Source organism: Dendrobium catenatum, unplaced genomic scaffold, assembly GCF_001605985.2.
Source record: "Dendrobium catenatum unplaced genomic scaffold, ASM160598v2 fragScaff_scaffold_537, whole genome shotgun sequence".
NCBI lineage: Eukaryota > Viridiplantae > Streptophyta > Magnoliopsida > Asparagales > Orchidaceae > Dendrobium > Dendrobium catenatum.
In genome coordinates, this window is record NW_021318999.1 from 370,608 (window position 1) to 398,138 (window position 27,531).

Genomic DNA, 27,531 nt, shown 5'->3' on the forward strand with positions numbered 1-27,531 from the left:
CATCTTGTATGGACCTACTTATCAAGTTCGAATATAACCTCCCTTTGACATCGAACTTTCTAAGCATTAGAAAGATTTAGGAAAGTATGAAATGGAATAAATGTACTAGCGCTAAAATATTTGCTACTTTAAAACGCTAGTTATGCGCACCCATTAACCTTGAAATCAATATAAGTATCTCTATGTTGATTAACATATATAGTTCTTGAAATAAAATGCCCATTATCAATCATTAATATGAAGTGAAAATGTTCATAAGCTTTGTCAAGTTGCTTGTGCAATTTATATCAGTTATGATTTAATAATGGCTTAAATAATTTTGTCATTTCTTTAAGTGCAAGACCTTAACGAAAAGTTTAATTTGAATGTATCACACACCAAATCAATTTCAAATCAAAGTAAAATTGAATTATTTTGAGTTTAGGCCTAATACTATTTGATCAAAATTTATTAAAAATTGATTTTAAATTTGAATTTCGTTCAAATCAATTTCCAATTTTCTGTCCAAGTCCTTTGTTGTTCACTGAAAATTTTGGCAGCCTCCCGGCGTCTCCTCCCCACCGAGGGAGAAATCGGGACGGCACTACCGTAGTTCTTCCCGCCCGGATCAAAGATCGACGGCGCGAGGTCTTCAATTTTAAACCATCCCACCATGATCAAAGATCGACTGCATAGGGTCTTCAATTTTAAATCATCCCACCAGGATCAAAGATCGACTGCGTAGGGTCTTCAATTTTAAACCATCCCGGTCAGACCTAAGGTACGACGGCCGAGGTCTTCGACACCTGTGCAGGAATGAGACTCGGGCGCTGGTCGGCAGGGTGGGCGTCGGCGGGTCCGACGAAGTCGGCGGCAAGGTGGTCCGGCGTTGGCAGGTGGAGGCGAGTTCGGAAGGACGGCAGGAGTCTGCTAGGCCAGAGAGTTCGCGGGATCGGCGTCGGCGCAAGAGGTCAGTCCCGAATCCTTTCTCTTCCTTACGATTTTTTCGTGTGTCCTAACCGAATGAGGGAGGGTTTGTTTTTTTGTATCGTGAGAGGCGGTGGTTGAATCGTTGTGTCCGATCGGGGCTTCAGTCGGTGATTTCAGTCGTGAGGTGGGACCGGGGGCGATTACGCGAGGGATCAGAAGAGAGGCGACTATTGGAGTAAATGTGTCGTGGGTAGCCGTTACAGTCAACACAAAGATCGGGGAGGAAGATTGGACTTGCTAAAGAGAAAGCTAGACTATACTACCTAGAAGAACATAACAAATCTAGAAACAACTATTCCATGTTATCCCTAGTTGATAGGAAATCTACTATCTGGCTTCATCATTATAAATTAGGACATTCGTATTTTGATGTCCTAAAATATATGTATACAAAAATCGGGGAGGAAGATTGGACTTGCTAAAGAGAAAGCTAGACTATACTACCTAGAAGAACATAACAAATCTAGAAACAACTATTCCATGTTATCCCTAGTTGATAGGAAATCTACTATCTGGCTTCATCATTATAAATTAGGACATTCGTATTTTGATGTCCTAAAATATATGTATACAAAACTTTTTCAAACATTATAAAATGAACTTTTTCACTATGAAACTTGTGAGTTTGCCAAGCATAAAATAACTTCTTTTCCAAATATAAATGAAACATGTGATACCCCTTTCTATCTTATTCATAGTGATATATGGGGACCCTCAAAATTCCCCAACATCTTTAGAGAATGCTGGTTGTATCGTTCATCAATGATTGTACGAGAGTCTCTTGGATCTACCTCATCAAAAATAAATCCGACATTAGCACCATTCTTCTCATATTTCACACCATGATCCAAAATCAAATTGGGATAAAAATAAAAAAATTTCACTCAGATAATGCTAAAGACTATTTCAACCAAACCCTATCCTCCTACTTCCAAAAAAAAAGTATCATCCATGAGCCCTCCTGTGTTTATACCCCACAACAAAACGAGGTTGCATAAAGGAAAAATGGTCACCTTCTAGCCTTTACTAGTGTTTTCCTATTCCACTACAATACACCCAAATCTTATTGGGGGGAAACCCTCCTAACCGCCACGTACCTCATAAACCACCTAACTTCAATAGCACTGGGACTAAAGACTCCAATGGAGATCATGCCCACCTTTTACCCAGAGTTTCGCATCCATAATAACCTTACACCCATAATCTTTTGGTGCACTTATGTTCATATTCACAACCAAAATAGAGGAAAGTAGGACCAAAGAGCACTCAAATGCATCTTTGTTGGATATTCTGACACCCAAAAAAGGCTTACAAATATTATCATCCTCCCACAAAAAGAACCCTTGTTTTTGTTAATGTTACCTTTGATGAACAAAATTTCTATTTTACCAAACATCATCTTCAAGGGGAGAATGAAATTAAGGAAGATGAGAGAAGTAAGCTTGCCCCTGTTGAGCTTCCTCCACCATCTCAAACCACTTCTTATGAAGTCAAAAACAAGGAGACGGACGACAAAGCTGTCAATAGATTAGGGAAGGTATATTCCAGACGTACAAGTTCAAACTGCACTCTGAAGCATATCCAAGAATTTGAACCATCTCTTGAAATTAAGATAAATTCACCACCTCCCATGCACCCTATAACTAACTTTAGCTCCTTCAATAATTTCTCATCCTCACACAAAAATTTCTTAGTTACATTAGAAGAAATTCATATTTCTAATAATGTTCTTAAAACCTTATCCGATAAAAAATGAAAAAATGCCATAAAAGATGAAATGTAAGCTCTAAAAAAGAACAATACATGGGAAATTATCAACCTAACAAAAGGGAAAAAACCTGTTGGCTGCAAATGATTATTCTCTATAAAATACAAGGCTGATGGGACACTACAAAGGTACAAAGCAAGACTAGTGGCAAAAGGGTACATGCAAACATATGACAATGACTACCAGGAAATCATTGCATTGTAGCCAAGATGAACATTGTCAGGATCTTACTCTCACTAGCAGCTAAATACAACAGGCATCTTGAAGAACTAGATGTCCAGTACAACAAAAACAACAGCATAAACATAAATTGTCTTGCACATAAAGTTTCAACTATTCAATAGAAGGAATGATATGATTAGCTTCTTCAGTGGTTTGTCTTTGAACTTCTATATCATCTTCAATAAATATCATAACTTCTAATTTAGGGTAATTAAGTGAAAGATTAATAATTTCTAATATTCCTATATCATCAAGAGACTCAAATACATCTCGGAAATGAGAGAACCTAGCTCGCAATCTCGAAAGTAAATATGATGGGTCCTTTTTTACATTTTTTTTGTTTTTCAACGAACACTCGTATCAGATGCGCGTGTCCTTTTGAAATTAAATAGTATTTTAATCGGATACGACAAAGTCGTATTCGACACATATCGATGCCGTATCGGAGGTGTATCTGTGTATCGGTGTATCAGATACAACACGCCTTCATAAATAGGTGTATCATTTCAACATAGTATGCAGGTTGAAAAATGCCCTATATGGGTTAAAACAGTCACCTAGAGTCTGGTTTGAAAGATTCTCCAAATTCATGCTTATTAACGAATATCGACAAAGTCAAGGGTATTATAGAGTATTCTTTAAACACTCAGACTCGGGGGTAATTACAATATTATTAGTGTATATGAATGATATTATCATAACTGAAATAATGAAAAGGAGAGATATTCTCAAAAAAATTCTTATTAAGGAGTTCGACATCAAATAACTTGGTAGACTAAAATACTTTCTTGGAATCGAAGTAGCTCACTCCAGCAAAGGAATCTTCATCTCACAACAAAAATATATTAAAGATCTTATGAAGGAAACAGGAAAACTAGCTTGTAAATCAGCACCAACACCAATTGAACAAAATCTCAAATTGGGATATCCACCACAGACTTGTAGGGCAATTGATCTATCTTTCTCATACCAGACTAGATATAACATTTGTCGTCAGTATGGTCAGTCAGTTTATGCAAAATCTAAAACAAATTCATATGCAAGCACTAGACAGAATACTGCACTACCTTAAAGGTAACCTAGGGAAGGGATTCTCTTTAAAAGAGATCAAGAAATAACCCTAGAGGCATACACTGATGTGGATTACGCAGGATCACCAGTGGACAGAAGATATACTTCTGGGTATTGCACATTCCTGGGAGGAAACCTAGTCACATGGAGAAGTAAGAAGCAGAACGTGGTGGCAAGATCCAGTGCAGAAGCAGAATACAGAGCTATGGCCCTGAGAATATGTGAGGTCCTATAGATCAAAATGATTATGGAAGATCTGAAGATCAAATGGGACAACCCCAGAAAATTACATTGTGACAACAAATAAGCAATTAACATAGCTCACAATCCAGCCCAACATGACAAAAACAAGCACATAGAAGTTGACAGACATTTTATAAAAGAAAAATTAGACACTTGACTCGTATGTATTAACCATGTATCATTAAGAGATCAACTTGCAGATATCCTTACCAAAGGAGCAGACAATGTTGTCTTTCTCAGAATGATAACCAAGCTAGGATTGAAAGATCCATATCTCTCAGCTTGAAGGGGAGTGTTAAAATCCAGCCGTTCAAATGCAAACAAATCCAATGGTTACAGTGGTCAATCCGTGGGACGCAGGACTCACGACATAATACTTTCTATATTCGGGGAGCTGATTTAGGAAGGATTATATTAGAGTTATTATGTAATTATTTGTTTTTGTATTAAGATATCTTGTATAGATCTATAAATAGGAAAGAAATCATGGAATAAAACTAAGCTTTTCTTCTCATACCTCTGTTTTTAACAATTAGGATAGCTTGTCTTTCAATTTAATGATATTTCATATTCATGCTTATTATTTTATAATTCTTGTATAGTTTGCGCCATGTTAAAAAAAGTGCGTCGCGCAGTGCGTATGCGTCATGGCTCCAAAGAGATCATTGTGCCTTGGTGCGCCATTTGCGGATTCACCCAATTAGTTTGTTGTCAAACAAAATTGCCTGATCAATCTGGTCTGCCATACCTTTTTTTTAACCAGGTGTTTATATCTGTCATTATGATCTGATCTACCAACCTTGAATCAATTAGTTTAACACAACTCTAGCCTTATGTAAGGATGTTTAATAAACCACCACAAGCAACTAGAAAGCAATCCAACAGATCCACATATTAAGCATGGTCGCAAGCATGTGTCACACCAAAACCATGCTGCCATGACGATAGGATAAATCTTTAAAACTTGGGCTAAGACTTGTGACTGGTTAAAACATCTTATGTAGATAAGTATACACGTATGGTATATAAGCATATAGCATATATATCTATGAGTGCCACTAAAGGTGATGGCCGCTGAAACAAATAAAAAGAGGGAGGGAGGGAGGGAGAGAGAGAGAGAGAGAGAGAGAGAGAGAGAGAGAGAGAGAGAGAGAGAGAAGCTATAACTGCTTATGAAAACCAGAGATCCCTTAGTAATAAAGTTAAAGAAATAGAGCTTAGGAAAATCATACTTACCACTAAATATAAAATTTAAACAATTTCAATGTTTAATAAAAGATACTAATTTTATATTACCAACTAAATCTCGATATTTACAGATCTGCTCAAACATTCAAGGTTTAGCCATATCATGCCAGTATCAGATTAAAGCCAAGTGATGTGCACATGCAAAGAAAATCATATCATAATCCTACATTTATAGTCAATACTTAGTAGCAGTACCATATACATAAGCTATCATAACAAGCAAAAACAGTAAGAAAAATGTCTATTAGGCTTTCTTTGGGACAACTTCTAGTCACTGTCTTTTTGTTGCTTTCAAAAAATAATTATACTAAAATGTTGCTATAAAAAATAGTAAGAAAAATGTCCCAAACTTAACCTTAATTATAACCAAAGCACATTAATAAGTTGTCCGGGAAGAGTTTATAAGTGCCGAGGATATTTTTAATAAACAAAAAAGGGGCCAAACTGTAAACAAGGTGTTTAATGCTGACTTTCTTTCATTGCCCAGTTGTTTATCAAGCCCACAAACTACATGGCAACTTGAGGGACCCAATATGATTGCTATTACCACCTAACCAAAAATCATCTTTTCTTTTACTTTTTTTCTTAAAGCAAAAGAAAAGAAACCACCTTTTCGACAAAATAAATTAATATATACAAGCCTTTTACATATTTCCATCAATATCAAGACAGGTCCAATAACACAATCTTTGACGAAAAAGTTGTGCAAAACTAAAAATGTAAAATAAAAAAAAATCAGCTTGTTGAAAGATCAGTAGCAACTTACAAATTTAAGTTTCATGCATAACAAATTATCACAGAAGTAAATGGTATTTCTAAGAAAAAGCTTTCTACAAATAAAGTTTACCATACTTACATGAGGAGGCAGTGTTATTCGGAACCAGTAAAGCAGATAATCCACCAATTTTTCATAACAACCGCTGTAACATGCAAAATTCTTAGTTGAGTTCCAAGTAATGTCCAGCAATCATTTAAAACACAAGAAGATCGTTAACAAAAAAATTTATAGATTCGAGAAAACCCCCATTTTAGGTAAACCCTTTCACCTCCTTACACTGGAAATCCTAGTTGCATTACTTAAGGCCATTATTATAGATTTCAATTATAAGGTTCATATCTGCATAATCATACTGCAGATGGATCAGAATAATAGGCCCTCACTATATTCAAAACTTACTTGCAAAGAGGTGTCTTAGCAGTTATAGCTTCCGGATGATTCAACTGTAAATTTGACATATCTGCAAGAACAAAATTTATATGATAAAATTAAAGTAATATGATAATTCATCCACTTTGGTACAACATGCATCCAAACAATAAAAAAACTTGGCCGATACAACACAAGAACAAACCTATTCACCACTTCTAAACAATAAATTTTTTTACCAATTTCTTTGTTGATGAATTTTGCAAACCATTCAGAAAGCACGGCCTGTAATGTCTTTCCAGTTTCATTTATACACCTTTCTGTTACCTAGAAGAACATTCATCCGAGAATCAATAGTTGCACTTCTCAAAACATGCAAATATAACTATAAAAAATGTTAGAAGTTCTATGGACCAAGTTTTATCCAAAGAGAGGTGACTGTACATCTATTTCATACTGATTATTCTGGTGGACTGAACCTGGAATTCTTGCAGTGTAGCGCTCCGAAATCTGCAACACAAAGAACGTCATTAATATTTGATTCAAGCAAAAATGAAAACTAGTATCTTATAAATAAATGCTAAAATCGACTATCTGAACATCAGATGATTGGTTGACTTTAATGCAAATTAATTCTGGTAATCCATCATATATAGAGTTATGCTACAATTTTTTTAAGAAGAATGAAAGCATTTATCCTCATACATCTTATATCATTCATCTAGATTTAAAGTAGATTTTAAATTTTTAAATATAACATTGGTAGGTGAAAAATAAAGATGTCGACTTTAAATTTCAACCATTCAAAGAAATGGACGAACAATGTATGATGTGTGGAGATAAATATTCCTATCCTTCTTAAACTCTCATATAAGTATACATAGATATGCATGCAAGAAATGTGCATGCAAATAAAATTTCAGAATGCATCAATATAAAACAAACAAAAAGATTAATGTCAACGGACTGACTACACTAGCCTTAATGATGATTCCCAATGAGGGAATGAGGAGAATTTTCTGTCGCGCCAACATCAAGCTTATAGGAATCACCATAGAAATGAATTCAGAATTATTAGACTCACAAAAATATTGTTCTTGGAATCAATAAGAAATAAGTAAGCTCTCACTTCAAAAGATTTTACAACAGATAAATGGAAAACAAGCCGATTCCAATAAGAACTATTTCATTCATTTATTCATCATAAGATAAATCAATTACAACTTTTAGATTAAAACTAAAACAGTTAAAAAAAAACACTGTTTACAAAAGTAAATTAAATAGAAGAAAATCAAATATAAATCAAAACAGTAATACAACTTTTAGGACCCGTAAAACTCCAGCACTGATATAATGACCTAAACACTGTTGATGCTACTACAATATTGGGCACAGTGCTCACGGGTCGATCCCTGTTGAACTCAAGGTGGGCAAATGCCCACTCTCAAAAAAAAAAGTAATGAAGAGGATATTTTCAGTATTTTTTCCTCCCTCAAAAAACATATTTGCCCTAATTTTATAAATCCTACCCATCCCGCCAGACACATGCGTTCGCTCGCTTTCGCGAAATCGCATTCGGCATTCCAGTTGGTTGCCGCCTTCGTCTTCACAGCCGTCTCCTCTTCTTCCCATTCAATGTTCAAGACTTTGCAGCCCTCTCCTCTTCTTCCCATTCGACGTTCAAGAGATCTCAATTCACACTTCGCATCGCCTAGCAAGCAAGTCGCAACCTCTGGCTCTTCATAATCGCAACCTCCGGCTCTTCATAATCGCAACCTCCGCCTCTTCGCAGTCACTACCTTAGGCGCTCGTCTCCTATTGAAGGCAGGGGCAGATACATCCTTTTTTAGGATGGGCAAACTCAATATATAAAAAGTAAATACCGAAAAATTATTTCTACATCTTCTCGTACTGCATGTCCACGAGCCTTGAATTTTGAATCCATATTTGAAACTTCAATTTCAAAAATATTATAAAACACGACACTTCTTCAAGTAAAGGTTCTCATCCATTTTCTTCATCATCTACAATCGTTGCTTGAACACTTAGACCAATTTCATTGCATTTATAATATCTTGATCATTTTTTTTTATAAAACTTATAATAATTTGTTTGTAATCTCTAAAACATCAATCATTAAAAACAGTGTCAAAATAAAGTCAAATGATTCAATTTCATGTATTAAAACACCTGTTTCAACTGATTATTGATCATGTGTCCCCTCTTCCTTGACAATTTCAAGCACTTCGAGTACAGAAGCATACATTTTTGTTAAACTGATTAATGTTTGAAAATACGAACTCCAACGAGTGTCACCAGCACGATGCAAATTGGTTTCTTGGTTCAAACCTCAACCACTAATTAACTCTCTACTGCTTGAATGAAAAATTATTTTGTCATGCTGAATTACTTTTAGAGTATCATTTCTCTTGCATGAAGCTCCAACAATATTGACAATTCTTGAAGTAATCTCAAATAAATATTTTACTTACCAATGATTCTTTGTAACATACACTAAACATAATTAGAGTTGATGAATAAAACAATGTATTTAGAATGTCTGAGAATTTTCTTTCAAAATGAGTGATTTCAAATAATTAAACTCAACCCATATATTACATGCTCCATCATAACCTTGTCCCCGTATTCTATGTATATTTAACGAATATTTTACAAGAAGAGCTTAAATGGTGCCTTGAGTGCTACTACATTTGTTGAATATACATAATGCATACCAATAAGCATCTCAATAATCTAGCCCATTTTGTCTACATATCACACTGCAATAGCTAATTGTTCTTTTGTAGACACATCACGGGACTCATCAATTAAAATAGTGAAGTAAGAATCAGCAATATCTTTCATGATTACAGTCAAGGTCTCAGCAGCCATAGAACTACAAATTTTTTTTAGATTTTATGTGCAATCAATTTTAACTTAGCACTTACATTTTCAAATATAATTTTTTTATCTCTTTATTATGATTAGCAAGAAACTGAAATAGTCTATACAATTTCCTATGGGCATGATGAATCATCTAACTCTGATAACCAAGGAAATTATATAGAACTGTTTCAATTTTTTACTAATCATAATGAAAAGCTAAAAAAAATTACATGTGAAAATGCAAGTATTAAGTTAAAATTGATTGCATCTAAAGTCCAAAAAGAGATTTATAGTTTATGACTGCTAAGACCTTGGTTGTAATCATGAAAGATATTGTTAATTCTTACTTTACTATTTTAGTTGATGAGTCACATGATTTGTCTACAAAAGAACAATTAACTGTTGCAGTGCGATACATAGATAAAATGAGGCAGGTTCTTGAGAGGTTCATTGATATGCATCATTTATCTTCAACAAATACAGTAGCACTCAAGGCATCAGTTGAAGCTCTTCTTGCAAAACATTCGTTAAGTATACATAGAATACGAGGACAATGTTACCATCTAATATGCAAGGTGAGTTTAATGGTTTGAAAGCAATCATTTTAAAAGATAATCCTTAGGCATTCTATATACAATGTTTTAATCATCAACTCTAATTATGTTTGATGTTTGTTACAAAAAAATATTGTAAATAAAGTATTTATTTGAGATCACTTCAAGAATTATCAATATTGTTGGAGCTTTATGCAAGAGAAATGATACTTTAAAAGCAAGTCAACGTGACAAAATAATTTTTCATTTAAACAGTTGAGAGTTAATTAATGGTCGATGATTGAACCAAGAAATCAATTTGCATCGCATTGGTGACACTCGTTGGAGTTCGCATTTTCAAACATTAACCAGTCTAACAAAAAAGTATGATTCTATACTCAAAGTGCTTGAAATTGTCAAGAAAGAGGGGATACATGATCAAAAATCAGTTGAAAAAGATGTTTTAATACATGTCATAGAATTATTTGACTTTATTTTGGCATTATATTTAATGATTGATGTTTTAGGGATTACAAATGAATTATTATAAGCCTTATAAAGAAATGATCAATATATTATAAATGTAATGAAATTGGTATAAGTGTCTAAGCAACGATTGCAAATGTGGAGGGAAAATGGATGAGAGTCTTTACTTGAAGAAGTGTCACATTTTTGTAATGTTTTTTTGAAATTGATGTTTCAAATATGGATTCAAAATTCAAGGCTCGTGGATGGTCAATACGAAAAGGTGCAGAAATAATAAACTTTCATCATTAACGAGTTGATTTATTCTACACTATAATTGATATGCAAATTTTTGAACTTAATAACTAGTTCTCTGAAACTAGTACCGAGTTACTTCTTTGAGTGACATGTTTAAATCAGAGTAATATGTTCTCTGCCAACGGTAAGGGAAAGTTAATTCATTTTACAGAGTTATATCCGACAGTTTTCTCTATAGTTAATTTTGTGTCTCTTGAATATTAACTATGTACTTATATTATTGATAAGCGTACAAGCAATGAGTTTACATCTTTGACTAGTATTGCTGCTCTTGCAAAGCAGACTGTAAAGGTAAAAAAAATATTGTATATCCCCTGGTTTATAAACTTATTATTTTGACACTGACTTTACATGTTGCTAAAGCTACGGTGGAGAGAGCATTTTCTGCAATGAAGATTATTAAGCATCGATTGCATAGCAAATGGGTGATGATTGGCTTAATGACTGTCTAGTGTCAGATATTGAGAAAGAAGTATTTGATTCTATTCCAAAAGAAAACATTACACAACATTATCAAAAAATGCAAAATTTGTATTTTTTTTTATTTCGTAAATTATAATGAAATAAAAGACATTACTTAGAATTTTGCTAATGATATATATATATATATATATAATTTTTTGGTATTTACTTTTTATATATTGAGTTTGCCCACCCTAAAAAAAAGGCTGAATCCGCCCCTGAAGTCGGTGCTAGTGAACCATGTGCATATAGTTATAAATAATTTGAATTTAAGATAACTTAAAATTTAAAGAAAAAATTACTAACTAGTAAAATTTATGATGCAGCCTCACCTCGATAACTGAAAAATCCAACTTCCACCATCAGATTTAGGATTTCTTAATGAAATTAATATAACACATGGTACAAATACATGCAAAGAAAATTTAGGATTATACCACAAAACCACCAAAACAATTCAATCTCTCACTTTCTTCAAATGTAAATAGGTTAAGAAGAACTAAAATCCAGTCAATAACAAAAAAAATTAAGGAATTAGAAAAAAACATAAAATCATAAAACAACAACAACATCAAGCTTTTTTCTCACAACATAGGGTCGGCTACATGAATCCTACTAAGAGTCAAATTCTCATTAAAATCAAATTAAAAAAAGGTTATTTCTAATACTTTCTAACCAAGTCTATTTAGTTCTACCTAAACCTTTCTTAATATAGGTCATATGTAATACATCTACTCTTTTAACCGAGTCATCGCAAGACCGATGTTTTGCAACCAAACCATCTAGGTGACTCTATCTAATCTTATATACAACTGGAGCTACTCAAACCTTTCACATATATGCTCGATTAGCATTCTACTTCTAAGCGTAAAGCCACTCATCCAAGCCTCTCTTTTAATAGCCAACATTATGCGCCATAAAGCATTGTAGATCTCACCACCATCTTATAGAATTTTCCCTTAATTTTGTGGGGTATTTTTCTATCATACAATAGGCTCGATGTACTCCTCCACTTCAACCATCTAACTTGAATTCTACTAATAATATTCACATCTATTTCATCATCACTTTTAATAATAGACCTGAGATATCTAAAATGTATACTCTTTTTAATGACTTGGTCTCCCAAAGTCACAATTTTCACTGTATCTTTTACTACTAAAATTACACTAGTCATATGTTTTCTCCAAATCAATAAATATCAGATGTAGATCCTCCTTACTCTCTCTATACTTCTCCATCAAAACTCTCAACAAATATATAGCTTCCATAATAAACCTACCGAATATGAATTCAAATTGATTTTGAGAAACATTAGAAAACAAAATAATTTTAATTTCAACAAATTAGATTTTGGAGGTTAGTATGAACTTCATATTAGGTTTAACATGGATATTAAATAAGTTTCAAACAATATCATGAAATAAGTTGCTATATTAATTTAATAAACTATTAAGTGAGCATTTAATTGAGCTTCTAATGGAACAACAAAAGAGTACATTTAAAAAGATTAACAAATATTCAATATCCAAATTTGTTCATTTATATGTCAAGTGCCCTCCATTATATTCATCGTTGCTCAATTACCTAAGTAAATAAACATAAATGAGCTTTAAGAGAATGGGTATCAATTGTTCATCAAATGTAGTGCTTCACAGACACCCTACTGAAGAAACTATTAGGGCCTTTATTGGGTACCTGTAACGACCCCAATCAAATCAAGACCAGAACCTAGGCTCCCGTCATGATATCCTAACCTCCTTTAAAAATTATATTTAAATAAAATAAAATAAAAAAATAAAAATAAAAAATCTTATATAATACCCTAGCGTCTAAATGATATCAAAACATATGCATGAAAATGCATATCTCGATTAGGATAAGTTGAGTGATAATTTTTATATCATTTAGATATTTATAGTGCAAATAAGAAGATTTAGATTACAAATATATAAACACATAAAAATTCTGTGGTACACAACTCAACTTTTTATTTTAATTTATGAATTCAAGAAAATTAACTGAGTATGCACAAGCCATTATAGATTTCATATTTGTGGCATATGCCTTTCAAATTTGTGGCACATGCCTTTGGAAAAGAATATGGATTCTAGAAAATTAAAATAGTATAGACATGCCTTTCGATATATCAAATTTGTGACACGTGCATTAGGAAAAAAATTAATAATATTCAATATTCAAATTTATTCATTTATATGCCAAGTGTTCTCCATTATGTTCAAGCTAGCTCAACATATCAAGTATTTCTTCCTTCACTAATTAATGCTTAGTATGCAAATAAGGAGCCTTATTGAAATGCTTGAAATCCACATTCATATTGATGGGACTGCCTTAAGATCCATGATATGTCGAAATTAGTACCTGAAATTAACCCATAACACCTAGGTTTTGATCCTCTAACAAGCATAAAACTATGCTTATATTTATATTGAGCTTTTCTGTAATCTTCTTATATATATATCAAATAGAAGGATTAAATGCACGATTTTACATAGTCACAGACAATGAAAATGAAAAAAGTTCTAGAAGAATGCTCACAGGCTTGAGTGTTTCTGGATTGCAAATTATATTAAACTCATTCCAATCCATCCCCTGAGACAGCCAGTAAGCCCCACAAAATGCTCTATTACAGCCCAGGCCTGCAAGAAAGAAGGAAAGGCGTTGCTAGCAACTCAATGAGCAAAATAACAAGTGGTCATAGGAGTTCAAAATAAACAAGTTTTGCATTGAAAGATAATGGGTAAAATAAGCATATATTATGAGAAAGGGTAAATAGATAAGGCTGGACTGCTTTATCTTGAGAAATATGAATAACATTTAAAGCAGCGTCAAGTTTAACCAAAAACACTGAATACCCAAATAAAAAGTGGAGACTATTTGGCAATGTAGTGAAGTCGCTGAGCCATGCAAAATCAAAAGTAATATCATGTGCAGAATTCACCAAAGTTGCATCCTCTCATATACACTCTGCCTCCTTTCCTCACAAAGCACTTATAATTGATGCAGGGCATCTTAGGCTTCGTTTGGGACAACTTCCTTACCACTTTTTAAAACAACTTTTTAGTGAAAAAACTATTTGAACTAGAAAAGTTTGTACTAAAGAGCTATTTTAAAAAACAATAAGAAAGTTGTTCCAAACGAAATCTTATACTTGAAAGTTTTGAATACAACTAATACAATACAATGAAGGTAGATTAAAACAAAAAACTATGATTTGTAAACCAAAGATCATTGAACACTAAAAAAAAATCATTTTATTTGGGCGTAAACTCAAAATAAATGATAATAGAACAACTAAATAAATTAAAAAAAAATAAGAAATTCACCAAACTTGACCAAAAGCGTGGCTCATTCAACACGAATAACAAGTAATTAAAAGCAAAATATTCAGAAAAAGATATCACCAAAGTAAAGAAAACCCAGATCTAGTGCAATTACAAGAAGATAATTTTCCATGAAGATTGTTTATCACACTTGCACCGCACTAGAAAAAATCTCACATTCAACAAGCACAAGATTGGAAGAATAAATCTATAATTTTATTGAATAAACGCTAAATTTAAACAGTTACGCTCCTCTATTCTCCCGTGAAACAACCTTATGCGATTTGTGTCTATTTTGATGATACTATCGGGCAATGCTCGTCTTTGTTAATATGGAGAAGCAAGAAACATCTAGTAATTTTAAAATCAAGCGATGGATTTGAATTCAGAGCAATCGCTCAAGGTACTGTAAACTCCTATGGATTAAAATTATTTTAGAATTCTTAAAAAACAGATAGAAAAAGAAACTATGAAAATATATTGTAATAATAAATCTATCATCAGCATTACTCATAATTCAGTACAACATGATCGAACCAAACATTTGGAAATGGATAGAATTTTTATAAAAAGGATACAAGAAATGGGAAAATTTGCACTCCATATATCCCTACAGGAAGCCAGCTTGCTAATATATAGACTAAAAAGCTTCATAAACACGAATTCAAAAATAATACAAGCAAATTTGGGATGATAGGTCTATACAATCCTATTTGAGGGGAAAGGCCAGTGGGCCTAGTGGGACCAACAAACCTGCAAGAAAAACAAAAGGAGGCCGCATCCATCATCCAAACAAGAAAAACCCTCACAGATATGCAAGAAAGGAGGTCTTGTATTGTTCATTTGGCATCAATCAGCGAGCCTTCATGGGGCTCGACAACAGCTAGATTTTTTATTTCTTTGAGTTATTATAATTAATTATTTCTAATTAATTTTTATAATTTTGTGTATAAATACCCACTGGAGGAATAAACGATCCAGGCTTTTCTAACCACTTATTCTTCTATACATACACTGTCAGGTTCTTAATGTAAAGGTACACTGAAGATAAAACAACTAGTTCCTCGCTTTAAGAAAAATGTAATTATCAATTTTATGTAGAACAAAAAAGATGCCTATCACAACAGCCAATGGCTCCCACGACCATCTAGGTTAAAATAGAATGTAAAGAAAGAATATAATGAAATTTACAGTGTTGTGGTACACCAATATCAGGCCTAGATGGCATCCTTCCGCTACATCTATGGCATTGCAAGTGAGACGTGGTTTGGCTACATTTGAATCCTTCAAGTTCAGTGCCTGTCAGGAGATTTCAAATAGGGATAAAAGGTTTAGAAAACAGGAATCAGTTTTAGATAAAATAAATACAACCGCAAAATATTCTTGATGAAGTTTAGCTATATGCTCCAAAGTTCACTCTGGATATCTAATGATTCAAGCAAAAAATCACTAGATATCATAAACTAGAAATTGAATGCAAAACTCAGAAAGTAGATCTGCAAGAATTCCAAGCATCCTAAATTAAAAACTCTAGGGAGGCATGTAGCATCATTCCAAAACATCAAATCAAATGTTACTTGAATTCAGAAAGCTTCGTAACTACAATTCTTCTAAAAAGTGTCACGACTAAAAGGCAAAATTGAAAACACTTTTGTAGAGGTTGTGATAATTGCATATCACAACCCATGCTCGCTAGAATGCAGCTAGAGCAAAGGATACTTATCCTTCATTAGGCATTTGCAGCAGAAAACATGGTGCACAAAATAATGAACCAGCCCAATTGATTAACTACAGTTATTGCATCAACACATTACCGGACAAAGACTAAAAGCAGTTAAGCAGCTCAGGTTAATAGGAAAAAGGTATTGAAAATCTGTGTAGTTGAATCCTCATTCATGAAGGGGATAAAATATCTTCAAGCCATGCTCCAGGTACCGAAGTTTTCAGTTTTCCCTTCGGTTTTCAGTTCTGAAGACCACTCTTAATTCCAAATCAGGGAAAATGAATAATTTTTAAGCACAAAAGTTGTTGTTTTCCACTTTGATAATCTAATAATCCATATAAATATAATAAATTTTCTCTTGAGCTGTATTGACACTATTCATCATAACCTAGGTAAGAGATTAAGGTTCAAAAAAATGTTAATTTGCTCCTACAATAAGGAAGATTTATTTATTTGGTGAGCTCGCATAACTAGAAATAACATTGCCATATATTACCCTTAAAACTACAAAAATTGCAACCAAGAAAAACTGATCAACAAATGATGTTTATTTACAAAGGCGTGTATCACAACAATTTAAAATCAAGTCTATGATTTCGGAAATTATGTTTATGAGTAAAAAAAAAAAATTTGGCTTCATATTACCACATTGAGGACAAGGAAAATCCACCCTACCACCATCATCGTTTGCTACTGCAAAATTTCTCTTTCTTGAAGGTTTTTTTGGGATCCCCAACAACTAAGGAAAAGCAACGGAATATCATCAGCACTAATAACTTACAAAATGATCGAAAGCATGAGTTCATTCATGAAAAAAAGTGCACAAAACACCAAATACAACTTAAAACAGATGTTAAGATGCTTCAAGATGACATTTGTAGACATACAACTACTTTCAGGTGAAAGAACGAAAAGGGTAAATAGATTATAATCAAAGCATAAACTTAATAATTCCTAGATATAAGATTTTTAGAGGTTAGATCCTGATTATGAAAATTCAAAAACTGCAATCACACGAATTCAAGAAAAGTCTTGTCACTTATACAAGAAATCAAAAAGCTAACGTAAGGCATTAGGAACCAAGTTTATTGGACATCCCTGGCTACAATAACTTCCAAAATCAAAGTTCCCTAAAAACCTGTCCTTTACAAGTTGAAAATTTTAGTACTGCCTAATTGGTTGCACCAAATGATAGTGGCTATTTCAAACTCTCGAGAGTGGAGAATTAAAAAGAGGATTCTGAAGACAATGAGGAGTTTAACTTTGTACAAAGTTAATGAATATTCCACAGTCACTAAAGCCAATTCAGAAATTGAAAAACACCTTACATCACTTGCTTAGATGCACCATTTCTACAGCCAAACAATACTGGAAATGTTGCCAACTCTTACATTACATTTTGTGCTCTAACTCTGAGCAACTAAACAAGTATTAGATGTATACTAAGGCTTACCATTCACTAGATACAATTGTAGCTAGCCTTGTTAGCCTTCAATTTGATAATTGAACTGGCTATGTCGAAAGCCAGACCAAATCAGAATGTGAATGAGCCTGAAATATATCTGAATAAAACTTTAAGATGGATGACTTGAGTGCTACTTCCGAACATGTAATTGACAATGAAGATGTCTAATTTTTTTTAACATTTATGATTGAGAGCTTCTTTCTCTGAAATTCTGAAGAACCAAAAGTAAAAAAGCACTGTACGAAGATTCTTTCTATAAAGCTTATTTCTAATAAAGCATAATATCATTAAAAATAAAAATAAAAAGAAAACACAAGAGGTAATTATAAGGGATTTCCATATTAAAATGTAAAAAGCAAAAGCAAAATTAAAGATAACAGAATGATAAAGTAAAAAAATATATATCTATCATGAAGAGATCCATGGTAAACTCTCATTGTGGTGCCTAGTGAATATTGAGAAAGGCTAAATTTTGTTCTTATTAATTCCCTTTCTAGAAATTAAGATTTGAAACCTCCTATCTAGTAAGGCTTCAATACTCGATAAACTGCCATCTAAATCAGAAAGTTGCTCGGAAACCATGGCATTGACCTCCTAAACAATTGCAATGGATGGGGCGCTAACTCATCTCGGGGATCTGTAACAATGTTCTTAAGTGCATATGAGGTTATGATAGTCTCCTAGGGGCTTAATATAATAAGAGGAGGTTCTAAAGGCTCTGACTTCATAATATCATCTAATTTTTTGTCAGAATTACGTGTCTGAACTAAAAAAAGGTGGAATTGCATCCACCACGACGGAGAAACGTACCTCCCATAGGTACCTATGCGCCACAAAAGATGCATTAAGAAACAAAGGCACACAGTAATAATCATGAGCATGCAACAGATGCAAAAAGGGATCACGAGCGACTACAAGTTAGGTAGGCACGATCTTGACATGGAATTAGATCACGATAGGTAGTGAGGCACACGAGGGCCAAGATCGCACATAGAGGAAAACATAAAAGGCTCCGAGATGCATGCAAAGATCACGAACATGATCAATCATTGGAAAGCGGGTGAAGCAGAGTCGTCACAAGGGGCACCAACGGATGATGCAATGCTGCTAGGATAGCATGAGGTAGGGGGTGTTATCTGCCATAAAATCATAATAAGCACAGGAACTCCACTAGAGTTGTTAGTTCAATGTCATCATTTAGTGTGATCATTTTCCCCAATTGTCATTAATCTATAAACTATGCTTGCAAAAAAATAACTCATTGAATGAAGACACTGAAATAGAATAGTACCTGCAATAATTTCATTTACAATTTCTTTTTCATTAAAGATTTACAACTTGATAGAACTAGCATGCAATAATCAAACCAAAGAAAATTGCATAGGAAAGAAAAGATTAAATCAACATCTAAAATATTCAGAAATAAGAATAAATCATATTTCAAAAAATTCAGCATAAGAGATTTGTGGTTTAACTAATGCCCTACATATGTATAATCAATCATTTAGAGAAATTGAAGCATCATAATGTGTGTAGTGGTGTCAATATTGGACACAAAAATTTCGGGTTCGGGTCTTGATTTTTGACCCATTTCAAATTCCGGGTTGGGTTCGGGTTGACCAGGAAACCCAAGAATGACCCGGTTTTGACCCGGGTCGGCGTATTTACGAGATTTGGCCGAAGAAGAAGAGCATGAAACGGAGAAAGTTCTTCAAAGCGAGCGAACTCCCTTCATTGCTTCTGATCAAAATGTTGTAACTTCCATTCCGATTGGAAGGGAACATTGTCCAAGGAGAGAAGTCGAACAGCAACGAGCCATGAGCCATCGACCTTTGGTCCTTCACAGCGAGCGAACTACTATTGTTGCTTCCGATCAAAATGTTGTAAATTCCGATCCGATTGGAAGGGAAGGTCGTCCAAGGAGAGAAGTTGAACATCAACCAAGCAACGAGCCAACGACCTTCGGTCCTTCACAGCAAGGGAACTACCGTCGTTGTTTCCTATCAAAATGTTGTAACTTCTGATTCGATTGGAAGGGAACTTCGTCGTCGTTCAAGGAGAGAAGTTCTGATCGTACCAATCTTCAATCTTTTCTTCGGTCCTTCACAGTGAGCCTATCATTGCTTCCGATCAAAATGTTGTAGCTTCCAAACGTTGTCTAAGGAGCGAAGTCAAATTGATGCAGACATCCAACCGTCCATGCCAATCCGAGGAGGAGCTGAAGATCGACGACCAAGATCACTTTGTTTTATTTTCATTTATTAAGTGTATTTTAATTTAGTTTCGCAATTTCTCTTTTTTACCCTCTCGTCTTATGTAAGCCCAAGGGGCAAAATGTGTCTTTTAATTTCTCTTGAAGCCTATATATAGAGGCTCATTCTCTTGTATTAGGATGATGAATGAAAATTTCTACTTTTGATCTCTTTGTGAGTTCATATTTTCTTGATCTCTTGGTGAGTTCAACTCTCCTAGATCTCTGTGTGAGTTCTATGGAAAGCCCAAGGTGAGGGATTGTGGGCAGAAATTGTGGTGGATCTTGGATATCTTGGCCACGGGAAGGAATTTGAATTGTTTCCAAGAGAGGATGTGGCTTTAGGAAACAAATCTATGGGGTATTAATGAGGGGGGCCGGTGGAGGCATAGGCTAGAGATGAATTAATGGGTAGAGATTTAATTCCTGCTACAAAACTCCTTAGATTAGGGAATCAATTAGGAATTTAATCAAAATCTGAATTTTAATTTCAATTTTAATTAAATTAGGAGGGAATTGATTTGAATTTTAAAATTCAAATCAATTCCCTCCTAATTTAATTAAAACTGAAATTAAAATTCAGATTTTGATTAAATTCCTAATTGATTCCCTAATCTAAGGAGTTTTGTAGCAGGAATTAAATCTCTACCCATTAATTCATCTCTAGCCTATGCCTCCACCGGCCCCCCTCATTAATACCCCATAGATTTGTTTCCTAAAGCCACATCCTCTCTTGGAAACAATTCAAATTCCTTCCCGTGGCCAAGATATCCAAGATCCACCACAATTTCTGCCCACAATCTCAGTTTCACTCACGTTGGAAGTATTTCCAAAACCTGGCCCATAATTCTGCCCACAATTTCAGCCTCCCTCACGTTGGAATTGAACCATCTCTGTATTTATCTGCTGGCCGAAATTTCCCAAGGCTGATATATTAATTTCCTTCTACAATTCTCTCCCAAAATGCTGCCTGACGTTGGGTCTTCCTCCCTGTAAAGCTGCAGCCAGAAATTTCCAGCAATTCCTCTTGAATCCCAGTAGCCTGATGCCCCAATATTGCTGTTTTACCCACAGCAAATTGCTGTCCAGCAATTCCTGCTGCATCCTGTGTGCTGTCCACAGATTCCTGCAGCCATCAAGTGCTGTCCTGCACCCCGGGAGGTCTGAAATTGCTGTTTAAAAGCCTCCAGTAGCCTTATAACAGCTGCCCAAGGTTTATTCAAGCATTGGAGATTGCTGTCCATAATTTTCTAAGAGTCAAAGTTGCTGTTTAGACCCCTTGATTTGCTCTTCAAGACATTTAGGATCCAATCCTCTCTCGTTTCACATCACGAATGGCTACGAAGACGGAAGAGCGCACGAAACGTAGAAATTACCTTCCAGATACTATGCGAGTCGGGTTCGAGTCTGAAAATCCGACCAGTTTGCCAAAACGGGCCGGGTTCGGGTTGACCCGAATGCAGCCGGGTTAGTGCCGGGTTTGACCCGAACTTGACCCGTGACCCGAAATTGATACCCCTAATGTGATGTTTATGTCCTAAATATGTATAATCAATCATTTAGAGAATTTGAAGCATCATAATGTGATGTTTATGTTGAACTCTATCTTGTAAAAATTCAATCTATTCATAACTTCTAGTATAACTGCAAAAAATACCCTCTCAAAGCACCAAGGAAATACTGGAATGTTTGTTGAGCCGACACTCTTCATCTTCCACCTAGCTCTTGGCACATTTATACACTTCTTGTGAGTAGTTTGATCATCTTCCCTTTCTATTATCTCTCTCTTTTTTTTTTGCTCATGACCTTCAAGCAAATTAAAATTAGAAAAGGAACTTAGAATATAGGTACCCTTACAGGCAAATTAATGAAATTAATAATTATTATGATTCATAAAAAAATAAATATTCTATGCATTCAAAAACTAACTGGATTGGAGAGAAGGCTAAGGAGATTGATAGTTTATGATTTAAATTATGATATTATGATAGGATTGTACTAGAAATGGTGTAGGTGTAATTATAGATGAGAGTTTAAATGATAACATTGTAAAAATTAATAGAATTGAATATACAATTATAGCTTTAAAGATTATTGTTGATGCTAAGATTATTAATATTATAAGTGCTTATGCTCTTCAATTAGATTTTGATATAGGTTCAAAATTAAGATTTTGGAATGACTTAGAAGAATTAATAAAAAAGATACATCTTAAAAAAAATTAATAGAGAAAATTTAAATGGACATGTTGGTAGAGAGGTAGATGATTTTAAAAACATTCATGAAGGCTATGAATTTGGAGTGACTAATGAATGTGGTAAGACTATATTAGATTTTTTAGCTTATGACTTTGTAATTACTAATACCTTATTTAAAAAAAGAGGTGAGCATCTCATAAACGGTCATTTATAAGAATGGATATAGTAAAACTCAGTTAATTATATTCTTATAAGAAAAATAGACCGTTTAGATTACAAAAATTATAAAGTTATTTCAAGTGAATGTTTATATAGCCAACATTGCTTATTAGTTTTGGACTTCAAGATGAAAAATAAAAAATAAAGTAAAATGTTGTTTTAGGATTTGATGGGGGCATTTAAAAAAAATTAACAAAAATATTTTTGAGAGTAAGATACTAGAGCTTAAGATATTATTTGTGTATGAATAAGCTAATAATGTGTGGAAAAAAGTAGCTAGTCATATTAAAAATGTTATAAAATATGTACATGGAGTATCAAAGGGAAAAAATCCTAATAATAAAAATAGTTAATGGTGGGATCAAAATGTGTAAAAATAAATAAAAAATAAGATTTGTTATAAAAATTTGTTTACATGTAAACATTATAATAATTATGAAAGATTATAAGAATGCAATTGACTTTAATGACCGTAGCACCCTAAATAAAAATAAATATTTTATTTTTATCAGCGTATTAGTAAAATCGGAGCTAGAGAGGTTTTAAAGAAAATGAAGTGCGGAAAAGCTGTTGGACCTTATGATATTCCAATAGAGGTGTGGAAATACTTAGGAGATGAAGGAATTTCTTGGCTTACTAAACTTTTTTAATATTATTTTGAAGGCTAAAAAAACGTCGGATGAGTGGAGAATAAATGTGTTGATTCTTATTTTTAAGAATAAAGGTGATGCATAAGGTTTTGTGAATTATAGAAGAATTAAGTTAATGTGTCATACTTTAAACTATGGGAGAGAGTCATGGAGCATAGGTTACGGCGTGATAATAATGTTTCTCAAAATCAATTTGGATTCATGCCGGGTAGGTCTATTATGGAAGCTATACATTTATCGAGAGGTTTGATGGAGAAGTATAGAGAGTATAAGGAGGATCTACATATGATATTCATTAATTTAGAGAAAACATATGATAAAGTTCCAAGATAAGTGCTATGGAGAGTTCTAAAAAAGCAAGGGGTTAATAATGCTTATATTCAAGTCATTAAGGATATGTATATAGGAGTTGTTATTTGTGCTCAGACACAAGGTGGTTTGACCAAGTATTTTCCTATTTTAGTAAGATACATCAAGGATCATCCTTAAGCATATCTTTTTGCTTTAGTCATGGATGTCTCACTAGACATTTGCAAGAGGTTGTACCCTAGTGTATGCTTTTTGCTGATGATATTCTTCTTGTTGATAAGACTAGAAATGGAGTTGAAGGTAAACTTGAATTATGGAGGTCAACCTTAGAGTCTAAATGCTTTCGTTTGAGTATATCTAAAACTGAATATATGGAGTGTAATTTTAGTAATAATAATTTTTGTGGGGGGATTATAACTTTGGGTGATCGAGTCATTAATAAGAGTACATGTTTAGATATCTTAGGTCTATTTTCGAAGTGATGATGAAATAGATAAGGATATTATTAGTATAATTCAAGTTGGATGGTTGGAGTGAAGGAATGCATTAGGGTTGTTGTGTGATAGAAAAGTTACCCTCAAACTTAAGAGAAAACTATATAAGATGGTGGCTAGACCTGCAATGCTTTATGGTGCAGAATTTTGGCTGTTAAAAGAGAAGTATAATATTAAGTTATGTGTTGTAGAGATGAGACTGCTCAGGTAGATGAGTGGCTTTACTCTTAGAGACAGAATACGAAATGAGCATATACGTGAAAAGGTTGGAGTAGCTCCAATGGAATATAAGATTAGAGAGAGTCGCCATAGATGGTTTGGTTACATAAAATGGCGGCCTTCCGATGACCCCGTTAGGAGAGTAGAAGTATTAGATTTGACTTATATTAAGAAAGATAGAGGTATATCTAAAAAGACTTGGTTAGAAAATATTAGAAATGATCTTTCTTTATTAGATTTAAATGAGAATTTAACTTTTAACACGGCACAATGGAGAAATAGGATTCATATAGCCAGCCCCACATATTGCGATAAATGCTTGATGTTCTTGTTGTTTTTGTTGTTGCTCCTAACCTTCAAGCACTTAGAACTCCAAAGGTTGATTTCTCTTAATTAAACAAGCATTAAAACCCTCTCCATGTAATAATAAAGCAAACAAGTCATGCAATTCAATAGACCAACTCAACTTTTGACGTCTTAATTGGACGGACTTATTTCTTTCATAGTAGATGTCAAATTGCACGCTTGAAACAACTGATGAGTTATTCCCATCCCCATCGCTTCGAATGGAAGAAAATCTGAACTTGATCTTCCGCAGCATATAGCACAAGGGCAAGGACATACTATTTAAACAATGTACAAATTATAATGAAAAATGCAAAAGGATGCATGGAAGAGACACATCACACATGAGACGCTTGAATCAACCAAAAACTCATATGTGCATTATTAAGATGTAAAATCATGACATCTTCCAAATTGGTGAGCTTTACGGAAGCATAACTAGAATGAATGGAAAAATGGCTCACAATATTTGATATAATTGAAGCTTGTGTATCAGCCAGCGCAAGTTCCTCATCAGAACGTTTTAGGGAGGAAGAAGCTTGTAATATAGCCTGCAGGATAAAGAAACATATATGATCCACAAATAACTAAAAGGGCGTCTATATAGAAACAAAGAAGAAGGGTGTATGGGAAATCCAACAGATGTAAGTATTGAATTCAGATATGATGTAGACAAGAGATATAGGGGACCCTATATTTCTTGAATACAAAAGACACACAAGAAGAAATCTGACACAATGAGTAGAACTTAAAACAAATTTTATTAAATAAACGCAAACGACCCAAAACTTGACAAACGCAACAAAAGATGCTAGGAGATTTTAAAGAAATAAAAAAAACGCTATCATCAGACAACCGTCAGAGCGGGTTCCTCACATGCATCGAATTTGTAGGTTAAATAAGTAAAGTGCATAGAACTAGCAAACCGATGGTCCACCACTGCAAGACTGTCCCAAATGCTTCCAAATCAACCAAGACACGACACCCTAAAGTTGCTTCACTGTTGAGAAGAATGATACAGATGGAGTGGCACTTGCGGAGAGACAAAAGAGGTTAGAAGCCCGAGAAGAAAGGGTGGAAAGAGCCAGCAGGATTTCCGGAGGGGATGAGAAAGAATGGTGGAAAGAGCCCGCAAGATTTCCAAAGCAAACCCGCAGGTTATAACTTTTCCAAAAATCACATTTCATAACATCCTATCAAACATAAACAATCCCCCATATATATAGGTATGAAAGGGAATACAAAGAGACACATTACATTAATTATCACAAGAATCTAAACATCACGTACAAGCATTAATCCCAAATGCTTTGCACGAAAAAACACACCCAAGCAAAGAAACCGAAGAGCCATCCACGGGAGCCAAGGAGGCCGCACGGAACCAAGGGGCCACGGCCTCGTGAAAGAGCCCAGACACGGGAAAACCAGCGGCCAGCCGGAATTCCAAGAGGTAAAGCACAAAAAACAATAAGCCAAGGAAAAAACCAAGGAGTCACCTCATGGGAAAAGCAAATTCTTGGAATTCCAAAGGCCGGTTTGGAATTCCAAGAGACAAACATGAATACAAACATAAAAAGCATAAAAAGTAAGATAATAAATGAACTAAAATGTTAGCTAATAATGAGCTAACCCTTAGTTCAAAAAGTGAACTAAAGACCAGCTCATAAATGAGCTAAAATTTCAGCTCGAATTTATTTGAGCTAGTAGACTCAAGGGAAGCCAAAATTCATATTATTTTGGACATGGGTTGACCCCCATTTTGTCTACATCAAGATAACACTCAAAACTTTCAAATTGGAACAGCAAAACAGCATTCAACAGATATTGATCATCACTACTCTACTATCAAACCCTCATTTTATATCAAAAAGTGATTTTAAGAGTGCTGGCTTAAGATACAGAAGTAAGCTCAATTTCCAATAGTCCAATTCCCTATTCCTCCGTACTGTGAGTTGACAAAAAAAATCTTGAAAAGTAGCACTTTAAGACTCTTACGAAAAATGTAGGTATCATAGATCAAAATACAACAAAAACAAGAACAACATCAAGCCTTTGTCCCACTACGTGGGGTCGGCTACATGAATCCTTTTTCGTCACTGTGTCCGGTTAAAAGTCAAATTCTCATTTAAATCTAATAAAGAAAGATCATTTCTAATATTTTCTAACCAAGTCTTTTTAGGTCTAAATAGTACTCCAAAATATATTGGTTGGCATCTTTTAAGATGAACAATAAGAGAGGAAAAAAAAGAAACTTATTATGACCAAATTCATGAAAGTACAATCTAAGTACTGGTGATCAAACCAATACACCAACAACATCAAGCATTTATCCCACAACGTAGGGTCGGCTACATGAATCCTTTTTCTCCATTGTGTGTGTTAAGAGTCAAATTCTCATTTAGATCTAATAAAGAAAGGTCATTTTTAATATTTTCTAACTAAATCTTTTTAGGTCTACCTCTAACTTTCTTACCATAGGTCAAATCTAATAAATTTACTCTCCTAAATGGGTCATCGGAAAGTCGGCGTTTTATGTGACCAAACTATCTAAGGCCGATTCTAACTAATCTTATCTGCCACTTGAGCTATTTCAACATTTTCACGAATACGCACATTTTGCATCCTGACTCTAAGAGTAAATCCATCCATCCACCTGAGCATCCTCATCTCTGCAACAGTTTACTTAATATTATGCTTCTCTTTTAATGGCCAACATTATGCGCCATAAAGTATTGCAGGTCTAACCACCATCTTATAGAATTTTCTCTTAAATTTGAGTGGTACTTTTCTATCACACAATAATATACAAAAATAATCCATTGAAGAAGCTACCTCCTCGATATTATGCAAAAAGTGATTCCTTCCAACAGAATGTACAACAGCTCTGCATTGAGGACAAACAATACTTTGATGCCTACCACCAGGCTTGGTTGACGATTTTCTTAACCACTCTGAAAAGCATCCATTGCTGCACAAAAATAA

The 27,531-nt window shown here is 34.1% G+C and overlaps 1 protein-coding gene across 6 annotated transcripts in view; it reads right to left on the reverse strand.

Annotated features, from left to right (window-relative positions):
* Positions 1–27,531, reverse strand: part of LOC110109426 (E3 ubiquitin-protein ligase CHFR) — a 45,623-nt gene that overhangs the window by 8,632 nt on the left and 9,460 nt on the right. For 2 of the 6 annotated variants that reach the window (XM_020840494.2, XM_020840496.2), the window contains exons 6-14: positions 27,382–27,517; positions 25,014–25,100; positions 17,045–17,138; positions 15,868–15,975; positions 13,892–13,992; positions 7,113–7,178; positions 6,908–6,995; positions 6,699–6,759; positions 6,378–6,441 (exon numbers count right to left, since the gene is read on the reverse strand). In XM_020840494.2, the coding sequence (XP_020696153.1) occupies positions 6,378–6,441; positions 6,699–6,759; positions 6,908–6,995; positions 7,113–7,178; positions 13,892–13,992; positions 15,868–15,975; positions 17,045–17,138; positions 25,014–25,100; positions 27,382–27,517 (805 nt within the window). Of the gene's footprint in view, positions 1–6,377; positions 6,442–6,698; positions 6,760–6,873; positions 6,996–7,112; positions 7,179–13,891; positions 13,993–15,867; positions 15,976–17,044; positions 17,139–25,013; positions 25,101–27,381; positions 27,518–27,531 lie in introns of all 6 variants that reach the window. The other 4 variants (XR_003700651.1, XM_028694670.1, XM_028694671.1 and 1 more) reach the window with 4 other exon arrangements.